This window comes from Pseudophryne corroboree, chromosome 2, assembly GCF_028390025.1.
Source record: "Pseudophryne corroboree isolate aPseCor3 chromosome 2, aPseCor3.hap2, whole genome shotgun sequence".
Classification (NCBI taxonomy): Eukaryota; Metazoa; Chordata; class Amphibia; order Anura; family Myobatrachidae; genus Pseudophryne; species Pseudophryne corroboree.
Genome location: NC_086445.1, coordinates 127,765,610 through 127,793,065, shown reverse-complemented (window position 1 = coordinate 127,793,065; position 27,456 = coordinate 127,765,610). Strand labels below are relative to the sequence as shown.

The 27,456-nt window shown below is 44.9% G+C and overlaps 1 protein-coding gene across 1 annotated transcript in view; it reads right to left on the bottom strand.

The window, feature by feature from the left end:
* Positions 1-27,456, bottom strand: part of CDK8 (cyclin dependent kinase 8) — a 168,137-nt gene that overhangs the window by 8,010 nt on the left and 132,671 nt on the right. The window contains exons 7-11 of the mRNA XM_063951700.1: positions 16,042-16,185; positions 12,750-12,819; positions 10,013-10,085; positions 3,443-3,540; positions 266-344 (exon numbers count right to left, since the gene is read on the bottom strand). Of these exons, the coding sequence (XP_063807770.1) occupies positions 266-344; positions 3,443-3,540; positions 10,013-10,085; positions 12,750-12,819; positions 16,042-16,185 (464 nt within the window). The remainder of the gene's footprint in view (positions 1-265; positions 345-3,442; positions 3,541-10,012; positions 10,086-12,749; positions 12,820-16,041; positions 16,186-27,456) is intronic.

Below are 27,456 nucleotides of genomic sequence, written 5' to 3'. Positions count from 1 at the left end.
AACTGGTTTAGAGAAATATATGGCTCTTCAGCTGCTATGCAACAACCAGTCTCAGCATGACCTGCTGGCTTTTAACACGTGTATTAAGGAAACAGCTGGAGAGCCAAAGGCCGTCTACCTTTCTTGATAACATATCATTTTTATTCTTATGACTACAAAATGCAGGTTTTGTTTTCAAGGACACATAATAGAAAAATATGTAGATGTTAAGTGACAGAAAATGAAAGTCGACTGTAAACACCGTAGTGCTGTGTGTGGCACGTACTTTGTCTCCCTTATCATCAGGTTCCTCTTCTGTGAGGAACTCTCGCTTGGGGTATGGAATCTGGCAGCCAGCAAACACACTGCAATGAAACCGATGGTTATTAAGGGTGCAATGTGCAAATGATCCATTTTCTCAGAACACAAAAGATCCAGTCTCCGTTTAGCTTAATACTTCACACAGGTACTCATACTTCACTGCTCTGTCACCAGGACTTTTTACAGTATATCGACCAAAAAATAAAAGAACTTCGGAGTCCAGCTAATCATCATCATACGGGGCCCGCTAACAGCCAGACCCTTCTCAGATTGCCATGGAGTTACGCAAGTTACACAACCTCAGCTCTATGCTTAATAGAGGACTCCATGGATAGGTCTTCACCGTGTTGTATACAGATGGAGTGGACTTTAACTCACACACCGATGTAGGTCACAGCTATACCCAACTCTTTTCAATTAAAACTGTTTAACATATGTCCATTTATGCCAGGTGATGTAAATATTTTGGCAGACTGCTATATCTGTATCTAAGGTGACATGGTAACGGCGATATTCTGCAGTGATGTCCTTCTGATCAACTAAGAGTAAAATAAGTTATTATTAGCAAAGTAAATAAAATATTAGTGGAAAACATAGCTAAAGAGTAACGACGTGGACAGAACGATCACAGAGATATAACTGGCGTACCAAGGATCGTGATCGCATTCTGTGGTCGCCAAGCCAGGGCAAGGCCACCCAGCATGCTACTGGCCTCCAACGATGCGATCACAATTCAATTGCATCGCTGATCCTTCATAATAAGTGATGCCCCCCCTGCCTGCGCAGCCTGGCTGCGAAGGCAGGTGCAGCACAGCCATCTTGCATGTCGCAGCAGCCGCCCTGAAACCGGTCCAGATCCACCTGCGGTCCCGACGCCACACCCCCACAACGCCGCGTCACTGCCTTGTGAACGCCTTTGCCTGTCAATCAGGTAGAGGCATTTGCATCGCACGGCCTGTATACGATCACATCATACTGAATAAGGCCCCAAATTAGAAAATACTAAATAAAAAGACCACACACCTGTTCTAATATTAAAGAAAAGGTGAGAACAGAAAAGATTTCTAACATATTTACACTTTCATAGTTCATTTCTTCATATCACACTCTCAAATACACAATAAAGCACAAAAACTGATGTATTCAAAATTAAATGTACAATATTTGGAATAAAAAAACAAAAACACACAAATACAACCCATAACCCGGAAGCATTAATAAGCTACGATAAAGATGATTGGCAATTTAGGAGGATTCTGGCCATACATAAGACCAACTTTCCTCCGACCATCCAACTGACCAACTTGTCTGTCCAACTAAAACCCTGCCCCACACACCTAACCAACTTTTTCATTAGACCAGCCAACTTATCTCCAAGTTGTGATGTCACAGGAGTAGGCGGACAGGTGCTGTCTACTTTTTTTTATTAAAAATAATATATCTGTGCCGTTTAATTACGGTGCTAGCTCTGCACACATCACAGCTGGCAGTCAGTCCTTGCCCGCCAGTCCAATATATGTATGTGTGTGTGTGTGTGTGTGTATATATATATATATATATATATATATATATATATATATATATAGATAGAAAAAGTAGACAAGCCAGCACTCACGTGTAGATGAAAGAAAAGCAGGATTTATTCCTTAACCAAACGGCATGGTGAAGTACAGCAAATACAGCCCACACAGGGCTGTGTTTGCTGTATTTGCTGTACTTCACCATGCCGTGGTTAAGGAATAAATCCTGCTTTTCTTTCATCTACACGTGAGTGCTGGCTTGTCTACTTTTTCTGCATCGCTGGAGAAGTGAGTGTTATATATATATATATATATATATATATATATATTTATTTTTTTTCTTCTTCTTACTGTATCTATATATCTATATAGAGCTGGACTGATGGTGCTGCTGTGGGGAGGAAGGGGGAGATTGCGGGTGCCAACTATAAGGGGGGTGGTGTGTGCACAGTGCAGACTATCAAGTGGTGCACAGTGCTGGCTGTACGGGGAGGGGAGAGAGGTGCACAGTACACTGAAGCAGCACAGATCCCGGTGTGACGGGGCATCCTGGCAAGCTGTCCCTGGTCCTCCTTCCGCTCCACCGTCACTGCTGGGGGTCCCGGTCCCGGTGTGACAGAAGAAGCCTGGCAGCAGTGACATTCTGCTGCAGCCGCTCCTGGTTCTCCTCCCGCTCCACCTTCGGTACTGTTGGGGGTCCCGTGGTGACTGGAACCCTGGCATCAGTGATGGAGAACAAAGTAGGTGAACACTGCCAGGCAGTGTCCGCCTACTTATCGTTCAGCTGAACGATCAGTTGGGAAAAATCAAACAGGTTTTGACCAACCATTTTTGAGCATGTGTGAGCAAATCGCCAATTATCGTTTGCTCCCACACACTGCCCAACTATTGTTCCAACCAGCCATCTAGTTGGACACATGGGCAGGGAATCAAGCCATCAACACACATCTGAACTACACATTTTAAAAGCATTGAGAAGTGACTCCACTAGAAAGCTCACTGCTATAACCAAGAGCCCACTTACCAGCAGTACTGGGGATGGGGGGGTCCCAATTACATTGGATTTATGTAGTTCATGATTTATGTAGTTATGAAGTTCCACCAGCACGGTAATGAATGATGCCTGTCCCTGCACTGACCACCAGGAGCAGCTAATACAGTAAATTGACAGTCCCGAGTGGGAACTCTGTGCAGTCGGTGCCTGTGATAGAAACAGACAGGGAGCTGTTTGCGCCTGGTTTGTAAAGGGACCACAAGAAGCCATCACGGCACTGGTGGGGCTGAATTCCACAGAGCAGCAAAAGGCATGTGCCACAGCTACACCGCAGTACCAGCAATGGAGGAACTGAACAGCAGGAAGCTGCCAAAGAGAACAGAGTAGTGTGCCGACTCCAGACATCCCTCCTGCCACACTCTTCTATTCTTCTAGAGAGTTATTTTATTTTAACAAGAAACAAATATCTGCACTCAAAACGAAACTTCGCCTACATAGGAAAACATGAGCATACGGCAACTGCATGTAAAATGCAACCATGTTATTTAGGAGAGAGACATTTTGTTATCCCTGTGGGCGAATACAGACGTCAGAAACATTTCCATGGTGTGAAGTGTTTGCTACTTACTCTGACGTAGGAAGTGGGTCTTCTAGGAAATAGGGATCCTGCATAGCTTGCTCAGAGGATATTCTCTTAATTGGGTCCATTGTGAGCAATTTCTGAAGCTTTATAAACAACAACGTTTCAATCATAAATAAGGTTACGTCTTGATTAAGCATATAACTATACACATTCTTCCAGTGATAGAAACTTATGAAAAGCACATTGGCTTTTAATACAGGTTGAGTATCACATATCCAAATATTCCGAAATACGGAATATTCCGAAATACGGACTTTTTGAGTGAGAGTGAGATAGTGAAACCTTTGTTTTTTGATGGCTTAATGTACACAAACTTTGTTTAATACACAAAGTTATTAATAATATTGTATTAAATGACCTTCAGGCTGTGTGTATAAGGTGTATATGAAACATAAATGAATTGTGTGAATGTAGACACACTTTGTTTACTGCACAATGTTATAAAAAATATTGGCTAAAACTACCTTCAGGCTGTGTGTATAAGGTGTATATGAAACATAAATGCATTCTGTGCTTAGATTTAGGTCCCATCACCATGATATCTCATTATGGTATGCAATTATTCCAAAATACGGAAAAATCCCATATCCAAAATACCTCTGGTCCCAAGCATTTTGGATAAGGGATACTCAACCTGTATTCTCATTCATCAAACACAGAAAATAAGATTTTAAACCTACCGGTAAATCTTTTTCTCCTAGTCCGTAGAGGATGCTGGGGACTCCGTAAGGACCATGGGGATAGACGGGCTCCGCAGGAGACATGGGCACTAAAAAGAACTTTAGATATGGGTGTGCACTGGCTCCTCCCTCTATGCCCCTCCTCCAGACCTCAGTTAGAGAAACTGTGCCCAGAGGAGACGGACAGTACGACGAAAGGATTTTTGTTAACCTAAGGGCAAGATTCATACCAGCCCACACCATCCACACCGTACAACCTGGATATACGAACCAGTCAACAGTATGAAACAAAACAACATCAGCCCGAGACTGATCAAAACTGTAACATAACCCTTATGTAAGCAGAAACTATATACAAGTCTTGCAGAATGTAGTCCGCAGTGGGACGGGCGCCCAGCATCCTCTACGGACTAGGAGAAAAAGATTTACCGGTAGGTTTAAAATCTTATTTTCTCTTACGTCCTAGAGGATGCTGGGGACTACGTAAGGACCATGGGGATTATACCAAAGCTCCAAAACGGGCGGGAGAGTGCGGATGACTCTGCAGCACCGATTGAGCAAACATGAGGTCCTCATCAGCCAGGGTATCAAACTTGTAGAACTTCGCAAAGGTGTTTGAACCCGACCAAGTAGCAGCTCGGCACAGCTGTAAAGCCGAGACACCTCGGGCAGCTGCCCAAGAAGAGACCACCTTCCTAGTGGAATGGGCCTTTACAGAATTTGGTAACCGCAATCCAGCCGTAGAATGAGCCTGCTGAATCGTGTTACATATCCAGCGAGCAATAGTCTGCTTCGAAGCAGGAGCGCCAACCTTGTCGGCTGCATACAGGACAAACAGTGCCTCTGTTTTCCTAACCCGGGCCGTTCTGGCCACATAAATTTTCAATGGCCTGACCACATCAAGGGACTCAGAATCTTCCAAGTCCCATGTAGCCACAGGTACCACAATAGGTTGGTTCATATGAAAAGAAGAAACCACCTTGGGCAAAAAGTGAGGACGAGTCCGCAACTCTGCTCTATCCACATGGAAAATTAGATAGGGGCTTTTATGAGATAAAGCCGCCAACTCAGACAATCGCCTTGCCGATGCCAAGGCCAACAACATGACCACTTTCCAAGTGAGATATTTTAACTCCACTGTCTGAAGTGGTTCAAACCAGTGAGACTTAAGGAACCGCAACACCACGTTAAGGTCCCAGGATGCCACTGGAGGTACAAAAGGAGGCTGGATATGCAGCACTCCAGACTTTTGTGAAGGGACTTCTGGGAGAGAAGCCAATTCCTTCTGAAAGAAAATGGATAGGGCCGAAATCTGAACCTTAATGGAGCCTAATTTTAGGCCCAAATTCACTCCCATTTGTAGAAAGTGAAGGAAACGGCCCAAATGGAATTCTTCCGGAGGAGCATTCCTGGACTCACACCAAGATACGTACTCTCTCCATATACGGTGATAATGTTTCGCTGTCACGTCTTTCCTAGCCTTTAGCAAAGTAGGAATGACCTCACCCGGAATGCCCTTTTCCGCTAGGATCCGGCGTTCCACTGCCATGCCGTCAAACGTAGCCTCGGTAAGTCTTAGAACAGACATGGCCCCTGCTGTAACAGGTCCTCTCTGAGAGGAAGAAGCCACGGATCTTCTGTGAGCAATTCCTGCAGATCCGGATACCAGGCCCTTCGCGGTCAATCTGGAACAATGAGAATTGCCTGTACTCCCCTTCGTCTTATGATTCTCAATATCTTTGAGATGAGCGGAAGAGGAGGGAACACATAGACCGACTGAAACACCCATGGTGTCACCAGGGCGTCCACCGCTACCACCTGAGGGTCCCTCGACCTGGCGCAATACTTCGGTAGTTTCTTGTTGAGGCGTGACGCCATCATGTCTATCTGAGGCAGTCGCCACCGACTTGCAATCTCTGCGAAGACTTCCTGATGAAGTCCCCACTCTCCTGGATGTAGATTGTGTCTGCTGCGGAAGTCTGCTTCCCAGTTGTCCACTCCATGAATGAAGACTGCTGTCAGGGCGCTTACATGATTTTGCGCCCAGCGAAGAATCCTGGTGGCTTCCGCCATTGCCACTCTGCTCTTTGTTCCGCCTTGGCGGTTTACATGCGCCACTGCAGTGATGTTGTCTGACTGGATCAGAACCGGTAGGTCGCGAAGCAAATTTTCCGCTTGTCGAAGGGCGTTGTATATGGCCCTCAACTCCAGTACGTTGATGTGAAGACAAGCCTCCTGGCTTGACCAGAGACCCTGGAAGCTTCTTCCCTGTGTGACTGCACCCCAACCTCGGAGGCTCGTGTCCGTGGTTACCAGAACCCAGTCCTGAATGCCGAACCTGCGACCCTCCAGAAGGTGAGCACTTTGCAGCCACCCCAGGAGAGATACTCTGGCCCTGGGGGACAGGGTGATCATCTGATGAATCTGTAGATGTGACCCGGACCACTTGTCCAGAAGGTCCCACTGAAAAGTTCTCACATGGAACCTGCCGAATGGAATGGCCTCGTAAGTCGCCACCATCTTTCCCAGAACTTGAGTGCAGTGATGCACAGACACCCTCGTTGGCTTCAATAGTTCCCTGACCATAGACATGAGTTCTTGGGCATTTTCCGTTGGAAGATAAACCCTTTTCTGGTCTGTATCCAGAATCATGCCTAAGAAGGGCAAACGAGTCATTGGAATCAACTGTGACTTCGGAATATTGAGAATCCAGCCGTGCTGTTGCAACACCCTCAGGGAGAGTGATACGCTGTTCAGCAACTGTTCTCTCGATCTCGCTTTTATTAGGAGATCGTCCAAGTACGGGATAATTGTGACACCCTGCTTGCGCAGGAGCACCATCATTTCCGCCATTACCTTGGTGAAAATCCTCGGGGCCGTGGAAAGCCCAAACGGCAACGTCTGAAATTGGTAATGACAATCCTGTACAGCAAACCTCAGGAACGCCTGATGAGGCGGATATATGGGGACATGAAGGTACGCATCCTTTATGTCCAGGGACACCATATAATCCCCCCCCCTTCCAGGCTGGGGATGACCGCTCTGAGCGACTCCAACTTGAACCTTTTTAAGTTTAGGTTTAAGGATTTTAAATTCAAAATGGGCCTGACCGAACCGTCCGGTTTCGGGACTACAAACAGGGTTGAGTAATACCCTATCCCCTGCTGCAGCAGGGGGACTTTGACCACCACTTGTTGAAGACACAATTTTTGAATAGCTTCTAACACTATCTCCCTTCTCTGGGGGAGAAGCCGGCAGGGCCGATTTGAAAAACCGTCGAGGAGGCACCTCTTCGAATTCCAGCTTGTAACCCTGGGAAACAATTTCTATTGCTCAGGGATCCACCTGTGATTGAACCCAGATGTGGCTGAAAAGTCGAAGACGTGCCCCCACTGGGGCAGACTCCCTCAGCGGAGCCCCAGCGTCATGCAGTGGATTTTGTAGAGGCCGGGGAGGACTTCTGCTCCTGGGAACTAGCTGTGGCTGGCAGCTTTTTCCCCTTGCCCTTACCTCCCTCTGGCAAGAAAGGAAGATCCCCGCACTCACTTGGCTTTATGCGAACGAAAGGACTGCATCTGATAATGTGGCGTTTTCTTAGGCTGTGAGGAAACATAAGGCAAAAAAGTTGATTTACCTGCCGTAGCCGTGGAAACTAGGTCCGTGAGACCTTCCCCAAATAATTCCTCACCCTTGTAAGGTAAAACCTCCATATGCCTCTTCGAGTCGGCATCGCCCGTCCATTGTCGGGTCCGTAGGGCTCGCCTAGCCGAAATCGCCATAGCATTGGCCCTGGAACCCAGTAGGCCAATGTCTCTCTGAGCATCTCTCATATATAGGACAGCATCTTTAATATGACCCAGGGTCAATAAAATGGTTTCTTTATCCAGCGAATCTATATCAGCAGATAAGGTATCTTATCTGCTACAGATGCCGCTACAGCGCTACAAACCCAAGCCGACGCTATCGCCGGTCTGAGTAAAGTACCAGTATGTGTGTAAGTAGACTTCAAGGTAGTCTTCTGCCTGCGATCAGCAGGATCCTTAAGGGATGCCGTATCTTGAGATGGCAGCGCTACCTTTTTGGATAAGCGTGTCAACGCTTTGTCCACCCTTGGGGAGGATTCCCACCGTATCCTGTCCTTAGTCGGGAAAGGATACGCCATAAGAATCCTTTTGGGAATCTGCAGTTTTTTATCTGGAGATTCCCAAGCCTTTTCAAATAATTCGTTCAGCTCATGAGATGGAGGAAAGGTTTCCTCAGGTTTCTTTTCTTTAAACATGTGGACCCTTGTGTCAGGGACAGAGGGTTCATCCGTGATATGCAACACCTCTTTTATAGCAATAATCATATAATGAATACTTTTAGCCAATTTTGGCTGCAACTTTGCATCATCGTAGTCGACACTTGAATCAGAATCCGTGTCGGTATCCGTGTCTACTATTTGGGATAGTGGGCGCTTTTGAGACCCAGGAGGTCCCTGTGACATAGAGAAAGGCAGTGCTAAACTCCCTGTACCTTCCCTGGACTCAGCTTTGTCCAACCTTTTGTGCAATAAATTCACATTTGCATTTAAAACATTCCACATATCCAACCAGTCAGGTGTCGGCGTTGCAGACAGAGACACCACACTCATTTGCTCCACCTCCTCCCTAGAAGAGCCTTCCGCTTCAGACATGCCGACACACGCGTACCGACACACCACACACTCAGGGAATTCTCTATCTGGAGACAGTTCCCCCACAAGGCCCTTTGGAGAGACAGAGAGAGAGAATGCCAGCACACACCCAGCGTCAATGACCCAGGGAAACAAATTACCCAGATAGCGCTTTTTAAAATTATATCTATAACACTGCGCCAAATTATGTGCGCCCCCCCTTTCAAACCCTCTGTCACCGTGTTCAGCAGGAGAGAGTCCGGGGAGCCAGCTTCTCAGCGTGTGCTGTGGAGAAAATGGCGCTGGTGAGTGCTGAGGATCAAGCCCCGCCCCCTCAGCGGCGGGCTTCGGTCCCGCTCGATTGACTTGAAAAACTGGCGGGGGTTCTCATACATACCGAGCAAAGCCCATATATATCTTAAAATGCCACAGAAGAGGTTTAATTGCTGCCCAGGGCGGCCCCCACTGCGCCCTGCACCCTTACAGTGCCTGCCGTGTGTGTGTTGTGTGGGAGCAATGGCGCGCAGCGTTACCGCTGCGTGTTACCTCAGTGAAGATCCGAAGTCTTCTGCCGCCTTTGAAGTCTTCTTTCTTCATATACTCACCCGGCTTCTATCTTCCGGTTCTGTGAGGAGGACGGCGGCGCGGCTCCGGGACGAACTGCAAGGAGAGACCTGCGTTCCGACTCCCTCTGGAGCTAATGGTGTCCAGTAGCCTAAGAAGCAGAGCCTAGCATTTAAGTAGGTCTGCTTCTCTCCCCTCAGTCCCACGATGCAGGGAGCCTGTTGCCAGCAGGTTCCCTGAAAATAAATAACCTAACAAAATACTTTCTTTCAGGGAAACTCAGGAGAGCTCCCTGTAATGCACCCAGTCTCCTCTGGGCAAAGTATCAAACTGAGGTCTGGAGGAGGGGCATAGAGGGAGGAGCCAGTGAACAACCATATCTAAAGTTCTTTTTAGTGCCCAAGTCTCCTGCGGAGCCCGTCTATCCCCATGGTCCTTACGGAGTCCCCAGCATCCTCTAGGAAGTAAGAGAGAAAAAAGGTTAGATAATTTCCAGGCGTCAGGAAGTCATAGATTCTATGGAAGGTTACGGCTAAATTATTCCTGTTAAATCCTATTCTAGCATGATAATCCTGTATACAGGAAAGGCGGCCACTGGAGATTGTATTACATTACTGTAGGTGTAATCTGCAGGTCCAACAGGATAACAAAGCTTACCAAGTGGAATGTTTTGCTGTCTGGTTTTACTTTATGCTTTTCCATATATTTGATAAGGCTGCAGTTGGTATATCTGGAACAAGACAATTTGTTTCAATGTTTTGGTGCACATGATTAAATGGAAACATTATTGCAGCAGAACAGGTCTAACAAATGCAGGCAATGAACATTTCATTTGTTAAAATAAAGTTTATTTCCAACCTATCCAATGGTTCCATCGGCATCTCTACCCCTGACACATCCCTTCCTCTACGGTCACCATTTGCTGCAGTCCCACAAAGTCAGAGGTTCTCTAATGTGGTCCTCAAGGGACCACAATGGTTCAGGTTTTAAGTTTATCCATGCTTGTGCACAGGTTAATTAGCACCTCAGTCATTTTGATTTAACCATCTGTGCTGAGCCATGGATATACCTTAAACTGGACCGTTGAGGCGACTTGAGGATCGCGTCTGAGAACCACTGCACTAAGTGCTGCTGTTAGCCAGACCTCTGCTTTATCACTTTACACCCTTTTCCCTTAGTGATCTGTTCCACTTATTCTGCCCCCAGAACCAGTCCTAAGAGGTCCCCCACATCTACAGCTCCTCCTCTGCCCTCTTCCATCTGCACCATCTTATGTGAACAACTGTCTTTCCAATTCCACATGGATGTCACAATGCTATCTATAGCTCAACATGGCCATAAAAGAGCTGATCCCCTCATCAGCTTCTCTCAAGTATCCGTCAAGGTCAGCACTACAATTACCTTCTCCCAAGCCCGCTGCCTCTAATTCTGCTTTATTACTCACATTTGGTGCACTTTCCATTCAAGTCACCTTCACCTCCAAAATACTGCTAGAATAATCCATTTTATTACACAAGATACAACAACTCCTCGTATCCGCTCTCAACGTCTCTAGCCTCAACTACTGCAACATTCTCTTGAAACCTTTCATGCTCACCTCAATCTGATCTAAACGCTGCAGCAGGACTCGCCTACACCTGCCACATCAAATCTGCAGCACTAAAATTCTAAGCTGTGCCCTTTCCCACTACATAGTAACTTTAGAAGAGCTGGCATAGAGGTTAGCATTACTGCCACTCAGCACGGAGGTCTTGGGTTCGATTCCCACTAAGGCCCAATCCCTGTGGACTTTGTATGTTCTCTCCGAGCTTGAGTGGGTTTCAAAAACATATTGGTAGGTCAATTGGATTCTGACAAAAGTGAAACCTAGTGTGTGTCCATGTGGCAGGAAATATAGATTGTTAGCTCCACTGATTTAGGGACTGATGTGAATAACTAAGTATAAAGTGCTGTGGAGTATGACTGCGCTATATTAATAACTTTATAAATAATAGTTATCAGAAGGGTCCTCACTACCCTTTATTGTCAAGTCAGCATTTGTCTCGTCTGGCCTTGTTTTATGTAACCTCTGTTATACCCACTGACAGACGATGTGAATCATAGTGGGTCATTACAAATATTAAATAGTATGACATTTCATTTAAGTTGGTGGGAAAACGGAAAAAAAAAAATGAATCGTACAATAAAAATTACTTGAAAAAGAAATCAGGGGATATATTCAATTGTCCACAAAAACACGGTACTTTACCACAAGTAAACGTTTTATGCATATCGCACAAAAAAGCGGCTTTTCGCTGGTTTGCGCACTCCTGTTTTCAGACATATTCAATTACAAAATGTGTGAAAACACCATTCACACAATAATTCCAGCCACAAAACCAGTGGACAGTAGGTGAAAATGGGGAAATCTGCCTGTACCCCAAAAAAGCCAAACTAATATAGGATAACAGTATAGAAGTGTATTAGTCGTCATAATAAAAGTATTTGGGGGTACTTAAAATTGTATGAAATGGCTTTTATATGCATTTTAAAATAACAAAAGAATATGGAAAAATTATAGAAATCAAATGGTTTTTTTTGTGCAAAATAAATGCTCTACTTAAATCAGGGGTACATAAAAGTGGGTATAAGTATATATGTGGGTCATTTTAAGCTACTTCTAAAAGAAAAAAAAAGAAAAAAGAAGAATAGATTACTCCCACCTGCAGGCATAGAAACACTTGTCCCAATCATAACGCACCCCAATATATATCTGTCCCATACATTGTACCCCAATTTCCACTTTTGAAGAAATTTGCGTTAAACCTTTGGAGAACTATCGCTGGTAATTTTTTACGGCTAATCGAATAGCGACTTTGAGAGTCATTACAAAGCCACATTTTTTTATCGCGACAACAGGATTTCACGGACAACTGAATTCCCCCCATAGTTTCTAAGACACAAGTGGCCAACAAGCGGCCTTCCAGCTGCTGTAAAACTATACATCCCAGCATGTCCTGCCACATTTTTGCTATTTGGCCATGCTAAAACTGTCGCAGGGCATGCTTGAATGTGTAGGTCAACAGCAGTTTGAAGGCCGCTTACTGCGCACCCTTGTTCAGAGGTGTTATTCTTACTCATATGCTCAGTGATAAGTTTTAGTTGTTTAATAGGCAGCTTGTGTCCTAATTTGTGCACCTCAATGAGAGTAATGCAGACAATAGTGTTTAAATGATTAATGACAATGAGGTCATATGTCATTAATTGCATACTTCATAAAACATGGAAATCAGTGCCAAGTACGTCAGCTGCAGACAGAAAACCCCATATGTATTGATCAGCTATCAGAAGCATCACCAGGGTTGCATGTACGTGCAATAAAAGGGGTCACAGTTATGCGCCATCAGCCACTCACGTATTTCTGCGAAAATCCTTCATTAATGTGGAGTGTTCAGGCATCTTCTTAATGTCCTCCCAGTCTTTATCTGGTCACAGGAGAAAAAAGCATTCATACATTTACTCAACCACACTGGATGTTGCAGCAAAATAATAACTCTCCACTTAAACTTGCCAATATTATCATTATTATAGCAGCACACGTTTATATCAGGCCTAAAGGACCGTGTTACGCACCATGTTAAAGAACTCATTCGGGAAAAACGGAAACTGACAATTTAACATACGCAGTTGGACTAGACTCTATCTTACATTCTGGGGGGAATGGGTCACATTATTGCAACACCACACTCATTTCAACGTGAAGGCTCTCACTCTAATGTGTGCTTTCCGAAGAACTAGGAGCCAAAGCCTGCTCCATCTGTAAGCATGTAAGGATACGAACCGGCAACAAAGTCTCTATCTGTCCTTCCATTATACAAACATCAGATTAGAACATACTTGTAAATAGACTATAAAAATAAAAAAGGTACTTTCATTTGTTTATTTTTATCTATTGCAGAAACAGAATTGCATGTGTAAAAAAAAACCAAAAAAAAACCCATGGTCTTTGTTCCTTATTCTAACAATATTATGGAGTGCATGTATGTGCCCTCATACACCTAGCATATTTACGCCATAGGCTACAAAGGTGGGAGGAATGGTCACAGCTTCCAGTGTTGAAACCTATACCACACAGATTTGTGGCTTAGGCGCACACAAAGGACAAAGCACTGCAAGCCCCCCTGGTCAGTGTACGCTGGCAATGTACTTTTACAGCTTCTTGAAGTCTTTAACAGTGCAAATAAGACTCACATTTTGGAAAAAAAAAGCACCTGTCATGGCTAAGTCATATGAAGAGAAGCAATAGGACATGCACTGAAACTGGAGGGGGAAGGATCAGGGGAAATTGGAGGAAAAATTACTTCACAGAAAGGGTAGTGGACAGTGGCATAGTCTCCCATCACAGGTGGTAGAGGCTAAGACAGTAGAGCAATTTAAACATAGATGGGATAGACATAGGGATATCCTTACAAAGAAATAAGGATCACATAAGGATAAAAACATGGTAAAAAAAGGGGCAGACTAGATGGGCCAAGTGGTTCTTATCTGCCGTCAAATTCTATGTTTCTATGACATGCCTAGAGCAATGGTGTATGAGAGCACATACATACAGTAGGTAGAAAGGAGATGTGTAATGCAGAGTAAAAAACACAACATTTTGAGATTTAAATATGTTTTTTTCTAAGACACACAGCAGATGGCTAATCAGAAGCTTTTGCCAGCTATAATTGTGTAGAGGCGAGAATCTAAAGTTTCAATGTTTTGAATAGTCAAAAATAATTAAATGTAGCATTGTATCCATCATTAATGAATGCATAGGCCTATTTAAAAGCTTTAATTAATATTTTTTGCAGGTGTTTATATCCTCAGACAGGAAACTGAAAAACGTGCATACTGTATACATAGAGGTTCTCAAACCTTGTCCTCAAGAACCCCCAACAGTTCACGGTTTCAAGGTCACCCAGCAGGTCAACAGGTGTACTCATTACTCACAGTCATATTTTAAAAGATCTACCGGTGGCGCTATTTATTTCACTTGTGATTCTGTGAGGCAACATGGAAAACATGCACTGTTTGGGGTCCTGAGTACAGAGTTTGTGAACCTACGCTGCATTAAGGTTATGTCTATTTTTGCACCTAATATATTAATTGGTACAGTTTAGTAAAAAATCTGAATTCAGATTTTTTATTAAAGAAAAATATATGTTAAAGTTGAATCCATACATCCCTAAAAAGGAGGTTGGTAGACTTAATCTGGGTGATGGACCTGCTGAGAACCTGTATAATCGCTAAGAAAAATGACTGGTGCTTGTTCAAAACAATAAATGTGGGATAGCAGCTGTAAGCACCCCCAACCTCTCTCATACTGGGAAGAGGCAGAAGACATGCAAGGGTGGGGGAGAAGAAGCAGAAGACATGCAGGTGGGAGAGGGAGAATAGAGGCACAAAAGAGGTACAAGAGGGTGGAAGAACATTGGGGATTTAATACATTTTGTTTGGATATGTGTTTAGTAGATGTAGAGCACGTCATTTGTTTGTTTCAGGTAGTTATTAGCATTGTCCTGCCTTATTTACCAGATCTCCATCTCAGGTGAAACGGGTGTGACAGGATTTGTCGGCAGTCATCAGATTGATATGAGAATGTCGACATAAAAGAACTGTGACAGTCTCAACATTCATCATGTGTAACCGGATGATATGTCGACATGACTGTCTACAAACCAACCATCCCTGGTGGTCTAGTGGTCTCTTACCTCACCTTGTCCCAGCAGCTCCAACGCAGCTTTCAAGTCCCAGCGGTCATGTGACAGTAACGTCTGGGTAAGAATTCTGAAGGACTAGTGGTCTTTGTAAGTATTTCCCAACGATTCCTGACCCCCTGCAGCCTAACCCTTCCGCTGGCATCTAAACCTAACCTTTAACGTTCTCAGAATATCAACATTTCACATGTCAACATGGTAACTGTTGACCCTGTGAGTATGTCAACATTCTTAGGATGTCGACATAGTGCTGTCAACAGTTTGACCATACTGACATTGTGGTATTGACATTTTGAATGTCTACATGGTTACAGTCAACCATGTGACCGGATACCGGTAAAACATGAATCACGTGTAGACTTCAAAGTGAGGGTCTCAAATGACTACACCTGTGCAACAGCTTAGACATCTGAGGGGGAAAAACAAAAAAGCACATTTGGTGGTACAACGCTCGAGGACCACTGCTATAAACCTCGAAGCTGCCCTCTTGTGCGAGGTCTTTGTAGTTAGGGCAGCAGAGGGGTTATTATTCCTGCCGCACAGTACCGGGGTCTTCAGTTTGATTCCCACCAAAGCCCTGTAAGTTTGGACACTTATGCATGCAAGGATTTCCGCTGGATATTCCAGTTTCCTTTCACAAAGTCCATAGACATACTGTTGAATGTGTGTGTGTGTGTGTGTGTGTGTGTGTGTGTGTGTGTGTGTGTGTGTGTGTGTGTGTGTGTACCTACGTACGTGTGTGGGGCTTTAGACTGTAAGCTCCTAGAGGGTAGGGAATGGATCAGAATCATTACTTGGAATGGCCACTGGGTGCGCCCAAGATGTCTGCCTAACCTTCTGCAAATATGTAAAAAGCTTCGAGACCTATTGAGGGAAGCTGAAAGAAAAATATTATACTAGTATTATTTCGCAAGATATATTAAGATTGATCCTTTTAAAGCAACATACCTGCAGGAAACCCCATGACATTAAATATTCTATCCAACTGGTCATGGTGATAAGGATTACTAGTCTTTATGTCTTCTTGCCGACAATGAAAAATTGGCTCTGACGTTAGAAGCTCTGCAAATATACATCCTATAGCCCAAATATCTTCAAATGAAGGAGAGAGAAAAAAAGATAAGAATTCTTACACTTGTTTTAAAAAACTTAAACCCCCTTAAGTAAAGAACTCTAGATCCAATTCACAAAACACTGGGGGTTTTGTATAAAAGTGCAACAATTTGTACTTAAATATTATAGTAGTGTGAAATTAAAATTTTATTAAAATTATTTGCAGATATAAATAGCCAGTTTTTAAAGTTGGTTACCAATTTATTGTTCCCATGATTTACAAATATATTTTTAATCTTCTAAACTATTAAACCAAAATAATCTTAAACCACTAAGAGGCCCTACACATATGGTGATGTGCCGCCGACGTGCCCGACGGCCGATACGGCCGACCCGGCGGCGGGGGGCAGTGACGGGAGGAGTGAAGTTTCTTCACTCCCCCCGTCACCCGGCTCCATAGACGTGCAGGCAAATATGGACAAGATCGCCCATATTGGCCTGCATGCACAGCCGACGGGGGACCAGCGATGAACGAGCGCGGGGCCGCGCATCGTTCATCGCTGGAGCCTCCACACTGAAAGATATGAACGAGTTCTCGTTCATTTATGAACGAGATCGTTCAGATCTTTAAAAAAAATCGGCATGTGTGTAGGGCCTATAACTTTGAACCAAGCAAGTTCCCATAACAGCACATAATATAAATATTATGCTTTTGGCAACAATAAATCAATGCAAATCAGATTAGCAGACCTTTGTGTCATTTAATCTGTTTATATTTTCTTTGTGATTAAAACATGAAGATAAAATACATATTTACAGACTTGTCGTCTACGTGACAGACTTACATGTGTTCTCACAGACTGAAGGTTTCACCTGCTCACAATATTTACTGTACCTGCAGACTTACGCCTAAGAAATACTTATTTCACCAATATGTTCACAATCTAAATCAACAAGTATTGTGCGAAATGCCAATAAAGTTTTATTTATCCAAATTTCAAGTGGAGTTTTTATAGTGAATTTACTTATTCCCTTTCCTCAACGGTTTCATGCAAATGGAGGCAGCCATTTTGTACAATGAAATTCATCTGTTTACCTCCGCTAGGTTACTGGCTACTAGTGAACTGAATGGCTGCATTCTCAAAACAGGCAGGGGCTGCAAATTGGCTCCTAAATTCTATGCAAGACAGGTGCACTTTAAAATGCAAAAAATTTAGTCTGACAATATAAAATACTGACCTTCAAAAGATATTCTACTGAACATTAAAGGTCTCCAGTTTAAGAGACGTGCCTTTTCATACTTCGCACATTTGCAACATTCCAAAAGGACTGTTTAATTAACGAACAAGGAGTTAGAGCTCCACAGAAAGGGAATAAAGGGAAATCATTTAACTTTTTTTTCTTCATCTGCATAATATTTTACTGCAACAAAGAATCTGCCCATAACACAGCTGTCAGTGCAATACAGATCTATTAGATAGTTCTCACAGAGTGTGATAAAATTAGCATGCTGCGGCTGCAGGGACGTCTGCCCATGTTCCCCATTAAGAATGGATAACAAATCCAACTTTCGCATTCAGAACTTACTTAATGGTGCAGAGATCAACAGAACAGGACATTCTCCGTAACAAAAAATAAATAAACAAACAAACAAACTACGCCACACTACAAGTTTTTGAAGACTTGCCCCTGGAGATTTAGTTCTGTGATATTGGGGGTGGAGGCAAAATGCAGTTAAAAATGTGTGGCCTCCCTGAGGCTGTACTAGGCCCCTTAGCCTGAATAAAAATCTGCAATATCTATAGCTCATTATATTGGCAAATGATATATCAAGAGTACATTTAAATGCCCGCCGAGTTGTGATGTTTGGCCAGACATCCCGAGCAGCAGATTAATAAGTGTATATAGCTATACCAATCAGCCGCTCGGTCAGCAGATCTGTTGTTTAAGCCTTACTCAAATTTTTACTATTCCTTTTTAAAAGGTCAGTAATAACAGTAGAGCGGTGAAGTGTCCATCTTTTGTGTTTCATTGCAAGCGAACACAAGGGCACTGCCACATCCATCAACCTCCTGCCACTGCAAGTGTTCATTAATATCTCAAATGTTATTGCATTTGTTGAGTGCTGTCACTGGTGTTTTCCTCACACCAGTGGGTAACCAACCTAGAATTTAGTTAAATGGACAATTTATTGAGAGGGTGTGATTGTATATTAAGTAGTGATTCATGGCTGCTAAATGAAGAGAGATAATGGCATGATAGAACAGACAATGTTGGTTAGAAACCTAAATGTTAGGTATATTATATTTCCACTGACCAATTGTGGTTATTAACCTGTTATCTCTATCACTGCTGAGAACTTAATCTACCCTACTCCACAATCTCACTGCCTAGGTGTCATCCTCGACTCTGAACTGTCCTTTCTTCCCTACATTTAATTGGTCTCAAAATCATGTTACTTGCATCTAAAATAACATACCCAAGATACGACCATACCTTACACAAGACACTGCAAAATCTCTTATCCATGCGCTCATTATCTCCCGCATTGATTATTGCAATAACCTTTTTACTGGTCTTAACAAAAAAACAAAACAAAAAAAAAAAAAGAGAGAGAGACTCACCACTACAATCTATTCTGAATGCAGCTGCAAGGCTAATCCTCCTCGCTAGACATTCATCGTCTGGGGATCTACTCTGTCAGTCTCTCCATTTATTACCTACATTCTACCATATTCAATCTAAAATACTTTTACTCACACACACAAAGCCAGTAACCAAACTACATTAATGTACATCTCTTTGCTTATCTCAAAATATCTCCCAAGCGGCCCTCTTTGCTCTTCACAAGATCTACATCTCATACACACTCCTTATTCTCTACCATTCACGATTTCAGGACGTTCTACTGGCTGCACCCACTCTGTGTAATGCCCTCCCATGCACAATAAGACTCTCCTTTAGTCTCCAAATCTTTAAGTGTTCCCTGAAAACTCACCTCCTCAGGCAAGCATATCAAATGCCAGAACTGCCCACATAGCCGTCATAAACTTTCCTATCTAAATACATCTCCTCTGTACAATCCACACATCCTCACATATTTCCTCTCTTTTTGCTTTCACGCCCTCCTGACCCTTGGTCAACATTGCTGTGTGACCATACCAAACAGCTACCAAGAACCTTTGCAATCTGGTGGACCATTATGTAATAGGGGAGAGGTTTAAGCGATTCATTGGCGGACTGGAGGAACTTGGAAGGGGTGCAGGAGAGATGGGAAAAACTGAAAAGTGCAATACTATGGGCAACAGACCTTTGTATCAAAAGGGTTAGGAAAAGCACCAGGAAAAGGAAGCCAGTGTGGTTCACAAAGAAGTATCAACTAGTGTGAAAGCAAAAAAGATGGCTATTAGGAAATACAAACATACTCAAAATAATAATGACAAAGAGGTGTATCTTGACAGACGGAAGGCTGCTAAGAAAGTGATCAGACGTGCAAAGGCAGAAGCTGAGGAGAAAATGGCCCAGTCAGTAGATAAAGGGGGCAAAACTTTTTTTAAGTATATAAATGAAAGGAGAAAATCAAATGGAGGAATAAGAAGACTTAAGACAGAGTGAGAATTTGGTGGAGGGAGACAAGGCAATAGCAGATCACCTAAATAATAATTTTTGCTCAGTATTTACTACAGAAGGAGAAGGGAAGGGGCCACAGTGATGTTGCAAGGACATTCATAAAAATAAGGTAGATGAAAGTACATTTACAGAGGAGAAGGTCCTATCTGAACTTTCAAAACTAAAAGTGGATAAATCAATGGGGCCAGATGGGATACACCCAAGGATACTAAAAGAGCTAAAAGATGTGCTGGTGGCACCATTAACAGAATTATTTTACCAGTCACTAAATACAGGTGCCATTCCAGAGGACTGGAAAAGAGCAAATGTAGTTCCATTGTACAAAAGTGGAAGCAAGGAAGAAGCAAGTAACTACAGACCGGTAAGCCTTACATCAGTAGTAGGGAAAGTAATAGAAAAACTACTAAAAGAAAGAGTTGTGGAATATCTTAAATCAAACAACTTACAGGATCCAAAACAGCATGGATTTACTGGTGGGAGATCATGCCAAACAAACCTTATTGACTTTGACTCTGTGATGAAAAATAAGATTTTAAACCTACCGGTAAATCTTTTTCTCCTAGTCCGTAGAGGATGCTGGGGACTCCGTAAGGACCATGGGGATAGACAGGCTCCGCAGGAGACATGGGCACTTTAAGAAAGACTTTAGGATTTGGGTGTGCACTGGCTCCTCCCTCTATGCCCCTCCTCCAGACCTCAGTTAGAGAAACTGTGCCCAGAGGAGACGGACAGTACAAGGAAAGGATTTTTGTTAAACCAAGGGCAAGATTCATACCAGCCCACATCAATCACACTGTATAACTTGTGATAAACTAACCAGTTAACAGTATGAAATTCAACATGGCTTCAGTCGGAAACTTAAAGCAACCATAGCATAACCCTTATGTAAGCAAAACTATATACAAGTCTTGCAGAAGTAGTCCGCACTTGGGACGGGCGCCCAGCATCCTCTACGGACTACGAGAAAAAGATTTACCAGTAGGTTTAAAATCTTATTTTCTCTTATGTCCTAGAGGATGCTGGGGACTCCGTAAGGACCATGGTGATTATACCAAAGCTCCCAAACGGGCGGGAGAGTGCGGATGACTCTGCAGCACCGATTGAGCAAACAGGAGGTCCTCCTCAGCCAGGGTATCAAATTTGTAGAATTTCGCAAACGTGTTTGCCCCTGACCAAGTATCCGCTCGGCACAGCTGTAGTGCCGAGATCCCTCGGGTAACGGCCCAAGAAGAGCCCACTTTCCAAGTGGAATGGGCCTTGACTGATTTAGGTAACGGCAATCTAGCCGTCGTATGCACCTGCTGAATCGTGGTACAGATCCAGCGAGCAATAGTCTGCTTTGAAGCAGGAGCGCCAACCTTGTTGGCTGCATACAGGATAAACAGCGCTTAAGTTTTCCTGACTTTGGCCGTCCTGGCCACGTAAATTTTCAAAGCCCTGACTACATCCAGATACTCTGAATCCTCCAAGTCTCGTGTAGCCACCGGCACCACAATAGGTTGGTTCATATGAAAGGATGACACCACTTTAGGCAAGAATTGAGGACGGGTCCGCAAAATCCGCCCTATCCATATGGAAAACTAGATAGGGGCTTTTGTGAGACAAAGCCGCCAATTCTGACACTCGCCTAGCCGAAGCTAAGGCCAACAACATGACCACCTTCCAAGTGAGATATTTTAACTTTACTGTCTGTAGTGGTTCAAACCAGTGCGACTTAAGGAAACTCAAAACCACGTTAAGGTCCCAAGGAGCCACCGGCGGTACAAAAGGAGGCTGAATATGAAGCACTCCCTTTACAAAAGTTTGTATTTCTGGAAGTGAAGCCAATTCTTTTTGAAAGAAAATGGATAATGCCGAAATCTGAACCTTAATGGAGCCTAATTTTAGGCCCAAATTCACTCCAGTTTGTAGAAAGTGAAGGAAACGGCCCAGATGGAATTCTTCCGTAGGAGCATTCCTGGCCTCACACCAAGCAACATATTTGCGCCATATACGGTGATAATGTTTAGCTGTCACATCCTTCCAAGCCTTTATCAGAGTAGGAATGACATCATCAGGAATGCCCTTTTCCGCTAGGATCCGGCGTTCAATCGCCATGCCGTCAAACGCAGCCGCGGTAAGTCTTGGAACAGACAGGGCCCCTGTTGCAACAGGTCCTGTCTTAGAGGAAGAGGCCACGGATCTTCTGTGAGCATCTCCTGCAATTCCGGGTACCAGGCCCTTCGTGGCCAATCTGGAACAATGAGAATTGTCCGAACTCCTTTTCTTATTATTCTCAACACCTTTGGGATGAGAGGAAGAGGAGGAAAAACATATACTGAGTGGAACACCCACGGTGTCACTAGTGCGTCCACCGCTACCGCCTGAGGGTCTCTTGACCTGGCGCAATAACTTTGCAATTTTTTGTTTAGGCGGGACGCCATCATGTCTATCTGGGGCAGGCCCCACTGGCTTGCAATCTGTGTGAAGACTTCCTGATGAAGTCCCCACTCTCCCGGATGCAGGTCGTGCCTGCTGAGGAAGTCTGCTTCCCAGTTGTCCACTCCCGGAATGAACATTGCTGATAGGGCGCTTACATGGTTTTCCGCCCAGCGTAGAATCTTTGTGGCTTCCGCCATTGCCACTCTGCTCTTTGTGCCGCCCTGGCGGTTTACATGAGCTACTGCGGTGATGTTGTCGGACTGGATCAGAACTGGTAAGTCGCGAAGCAAAGTCTTCGCTTGACGAAGGGCGTTGAATATGGCCCTTAGCTCCAGGATGTTGATGTGAAAACAAGTCTCCTGACTTGACCAAAGACCCTGGAAGTTCCTTCCTTGTGTGACTGCACCCCAACCTCGGAGGCTCGCGTCCGTGGTCACCAGTACCCAGTCCTGAATGCCGAATCTGCGGCCCTCTAGAAGGTGAGCACTCTGCAGCCACCACAGGAGAGACACCCTGGCCCTGGGGGACAGGGTGATCAACCGATGCATTTGTAGATGCGACCCCGACCATTTGTCCAGTAGGTCCCATTGGAAGGTCCGTGCATGGAACCTTCCGAATGGAATGGCCTCGTAAGATGCCACCATCTTTCCCAGGACTCGCGTGCAGTGATGCACTGACACCTGTTTTGGTTTCAATAGGTTCCTGACCAAAGTCACGAGTTCTTGAGCCTTTTCTATCGGCAGATACACCCTTTTCTGGTCCGTATCCAGAATCATGCCCAAGAAGGGCAGACGAGTCGTAGGAACCAGCTGCGACTTCGGGATATTGAGAATCCAGTCGTGTTGCTGTAACACCTTCAGTGAAAGTGACACGCTGTTCAGTAATTGTTCTCTTGATCTCGCTTTTATGAGGAGATCATCCAAGTACGGGATAATTGTGACACCTTGCTTGCGCAGGAGCACCATCATTTCCGCCATTACCTTGGTGAAAATTCTCGGGGCCGTGGAAAGCCCAAACGGCAACGTCTGAAATTGGTAATGACAATCCTGTACCGCAAATCTCAGGTACGCCTGATGAGGTGGATATATGGGAACATGAAGGTATGCATCCTTTATGTCCAGAGATACCATAAAATCTCCCCCTTCCAGGCTGGCGATGACCGCCCTGAGCGATTCCATCTTGAATTTGAACCTTTTCAAGTATAGGTTCAGGGATTTTAAATTTAAAATGGGTCTGACCGTACCGTCCGGTTTCGGGACCACAAACAGGGTTGAGTAATATCCCTTGCCCTGTTGAAGCGGGGGAACCTTGACCACCACCTGTTGAAGATACAATTTGTCGATTGCATTTAACACTATCTCCCGTTCTTGAGGAGACGTTGGCAGAGCAGATTTGAAAAACCAGCGTGGAGGCACCTCTTCGAATTCCAGTTTGTAACCTAGGGAAACAATTTCTATTGCCCAGGGATCCACCTGTGAGTGGGCCCAAATGTGGCTGAAAATTCGAAGACGTGTCCCCACTGGGGAGGACTCCATTAGTGGAGCCCCAGCGTCATGCGGTGGATTTTGCAGAGGCCGGGGAGGACTTCTGTTCCTGGGAACTAGCTGTGTTGTGCAGCTTTTTCCCTCTGCCCTTACCTCTGGCAAGAAAGGACGATCCACGGCCTTTCTTATTTCTATTTGATCGAAAGGACTGCATTTGATAATGCGGTGCTTTTTTAGGTTGTGAGGGAATATAAGGTAAAAAATTAGATTTGCCTGCCGTAGCAGTGGAGACCAGGTCCGAGAGACCTTCCCCAAACATGCCGACTCAAAACTTCCATATGTCTTTTTGAGTCGGCATCACCTGTCCATTGTCGGGTCCAAAGGACTCTTCTAGCCGAGATCGACATATCGTTGATTCTCGAACCCAATAGACCAATGTCTCTTTGTGCATCTCTCATATATAAGACAGCATCTTTTATATGTCCTAGGGTCAATAGGATGGTATCCTTATCCAGGGTATCAATTTCCGCTGATAAGGTATCTGTCCATTCTGCTACAGCACTACACACCCATGACGCAATAGCCGGTCTGAGTAAGGTACCTGAATGTGTATAAATGGACTTCAGGGTAGCCGTATCTTGGGAAGGCAGCGTTACCTTTTTGGATAAGCGTGTCAAAGCTTTGTCCACCCTAGGGGATGATTCCCACTGTAACCTGTCCGTTGGCGGGAAAGGATACGCCATAAGAATCCTTTTGGGAATCTGCAGTTTCTTGTCTGGAGATTCCCAAGCTTTTTCACATAACTCGTTCAGCTCATGTGAGGGGGGAAAATTTATCTCAGTTTTCTTTCCCTTATACATGTGTACCCGCGTGTCTGGGACAGGGGGTTCCTCTGTGATATGCAAAACATCTTTGATTGCAATAATCATATATCGAATACATTTAGCCACCATTGGCTGTAATTTTGCATCATCATATTCGACACTGGAGTCAGAATCCGTGTCGGTATCCGTGTCAACTATTTGGGATAGTGGGCGCTTTTGGGACCCCGAAGGTCCCTGCAACATAGGTACAGGCATGGGTTGACTCCCTGACTGTTCCCTAGCTTCAGCTTTATCCAATCTTTTGTGCAATAAATTTACATTGGCACTTAAAACATTCCACATATCCATCCAGTCAGGTGTCGGCGCCGTCGAAGGCGACACCACATTCATTTGCTCCTCCTCCTCCCTCGAAAAGCCTTCTACCTCAGACATGTCGACACACACGTACCGACACACCACACACTCAGGGAACCCTCTTATCTGAGGACAGTTCCCCCACAAGGCCCTTAGGAGAGACAGAGAGAGAGTATGCCAGCACACACCCTGCGCTATAATAACCCAGGACAAAAACACAATATTTACGTGTACCCAGATAGCGCTTTTATACTCAATTCGCCAATTATGTGCCCCCCCTCTACTTTAAAACCCTCTTGTCACCGTGATCTAAGCAGGGGAGAGTCCGGGGAGCTTCCTCTCAGCGGTGCTGTGGAGAAAAAAATGGCGCTGGTGAGTGCTGAGGGAGAAGCCCCGCCCCCTCGGCGGCGGGCTTCTGTCCCGCTCTAAAATACAAAACTTTGGTGGGGGCTCGTAGGTATATACAGTGGCCGGCTGCATATACCCATCTTTTGCCAGGAGAGGTTTATTTGCTGCCCAGGGCGCCCCCCGCGCCCTGCACCCTTACAGTGACACAGTATGTGAGGTGAATGGGAGCAATGGCGCACAGCTGCAGTGCTGTGCGTTACCTCAGTGAAGAACAGTGAAGTCTTCTGCCGCCTCTGATGTCTTCTAACTTCTCATACTCACGTGGCTTCTACCTTCAGGCTCTGTGAGGAGGACTACGGCGCGGCTCCGGGACGGACGGCGAGGATGAGACCTGCGTACCGATCCCTCTGGAGCTAATGGTGTCCAGTAGCCTAAGAAGCAGAGCCTTTCAACTCACAGAAGTATGTCTGCTTCTCTCCCCTCAGTCCCACGATGCAGGGAGTCTGTTGCCAGCAGGCTCCCTGAAAATAAAAAACCTAACAAAATACTTTCTGTCAGAAACTCAGGAGAGCCTCTGAAAAGCACCCAGTCTCCTCTGAGCACAGTAATCAACTGAGGTCTGGAGGAGGGGCATAGAGGGAGGAGCCAGAGCACACCCAAATCTTAAAGTCTTTCTTAAAGTGCCCATGTCTCCTGCGGAGCCCGTCTATCCCCATGGTCCTTACGGAGTCCCCAGCATCCTCTAGGACGTAAGAGAAATAATAGATCAAGGGGGAGCTGTAGATGTAGCATATCTAGACTTTAGTAAGGCATTTGACACTGTCCCACATCGCAGACTGCTAAATAAACTTGAAAGTGTGGGGGTGGATTATAAAATAGTTAAATGGATAAGAACCTGGTTGCAGGATAGGAAACAGACAGTTGTAGTAAATGGAGTGCAATCTATGGAGGGAAATGTTACCAGTGGAGTACCCCAGGGATCTGTACTCGGACCAGTTCTCTTTAATATCTTTGTTGGTGACATTGCAAATGGTATTGAAGGGAAAGTATGCCTTTTTGCAGATGATACAAAGATATGCAACAGGGTAGACACACCGGGAGGGGTAAAACAAATGATTGATGACCTAGCTAGGCTTGAAAAATGGTCAAGAACGTGGCAACTACAGTTTAATGCTAAAAAATGCAAAATCATGCACTTGGGTCTCAAAAACCCAAAGGCTAAATATAGTATCAAGGGTACTATAATGGAAACTATTGAGGAGGAAAGGGATTTAGGAGTCACTATTTCAAGTGACTTAAAGGCAGGAAAGCAATGCAACAAAGCAATGAGAAAGGCAAGTCAGATGCTTGGTTGCATAGGGAGAGGAATCAGTAGCAGGAAAAGAGAAGTAATAATGCCACTGTATAGGTCATTGGCGCAGCCTCATCTGGAATACTGTGCCGGCATTCGGGGTAAGGGGTCTCATGTGTCAGCATGGGACCCCTTTCAGTCCGGTGGTCCGTGTGTCCGTTTTCTTTTTTTGCCAAGTACGTGGATTTATCTCTGGACCCTGGCTGAGGTGAGTATATTGATCTTTTCTTTTCAGGTATCCGTGGATTCTACATGGAGAAGAGGACCGATGTCGGCGTGTGAACATAGGTAAGTATGTGTGTGTCGGCAGTGTGTAATAAAGTTTTACTGTCACGGTGTCTGTGTCCTGTTTTTATTTGGGTATTTTTCCCCCAGTAGTACTACAGGCACCAGCGGGCCCGTTTTTCTCCCGCATGCTGGTACTTGTGGTTCTCCAAGTACCAGCTTGCGGGGGAGGCTTGCTGGGACTTGTAGTTCTTCTGGAAAAAACAATATTCTTGTCATTTTACTCTAGGCTATCAGCCTCCCATCCGCAGCCATTGGATGGGGGGGGGACAGCCTCGGGCTTCACCCCTGGCCCTTGGGTGGCTGGGGGGGGGGGGACCCCTTGATTGAAGGGGTCCCCACTCCCCCAGGGTACCCCGGCCAGGGGTGACTAGTTGGATATTTAATGCCACGGCCGCAGGGCACTGCATAAAAGTGACCCCCGGCTGTGGCATTATCTGTCCAGCTAGTGGAGCCCGATGCTGGTGTAAAAAATACGGGGGACCCCTACTCTTTTTGTCCCCCGTATTTTTTGCACCAGGCGCAGAGCCCGGTGCTGGTTTTAAAAATACGGGGGATCCCTGTCCAATTTTCCCCCCGCATTTTTGGAACCAGGACCAGCTCGAAGAGCCCG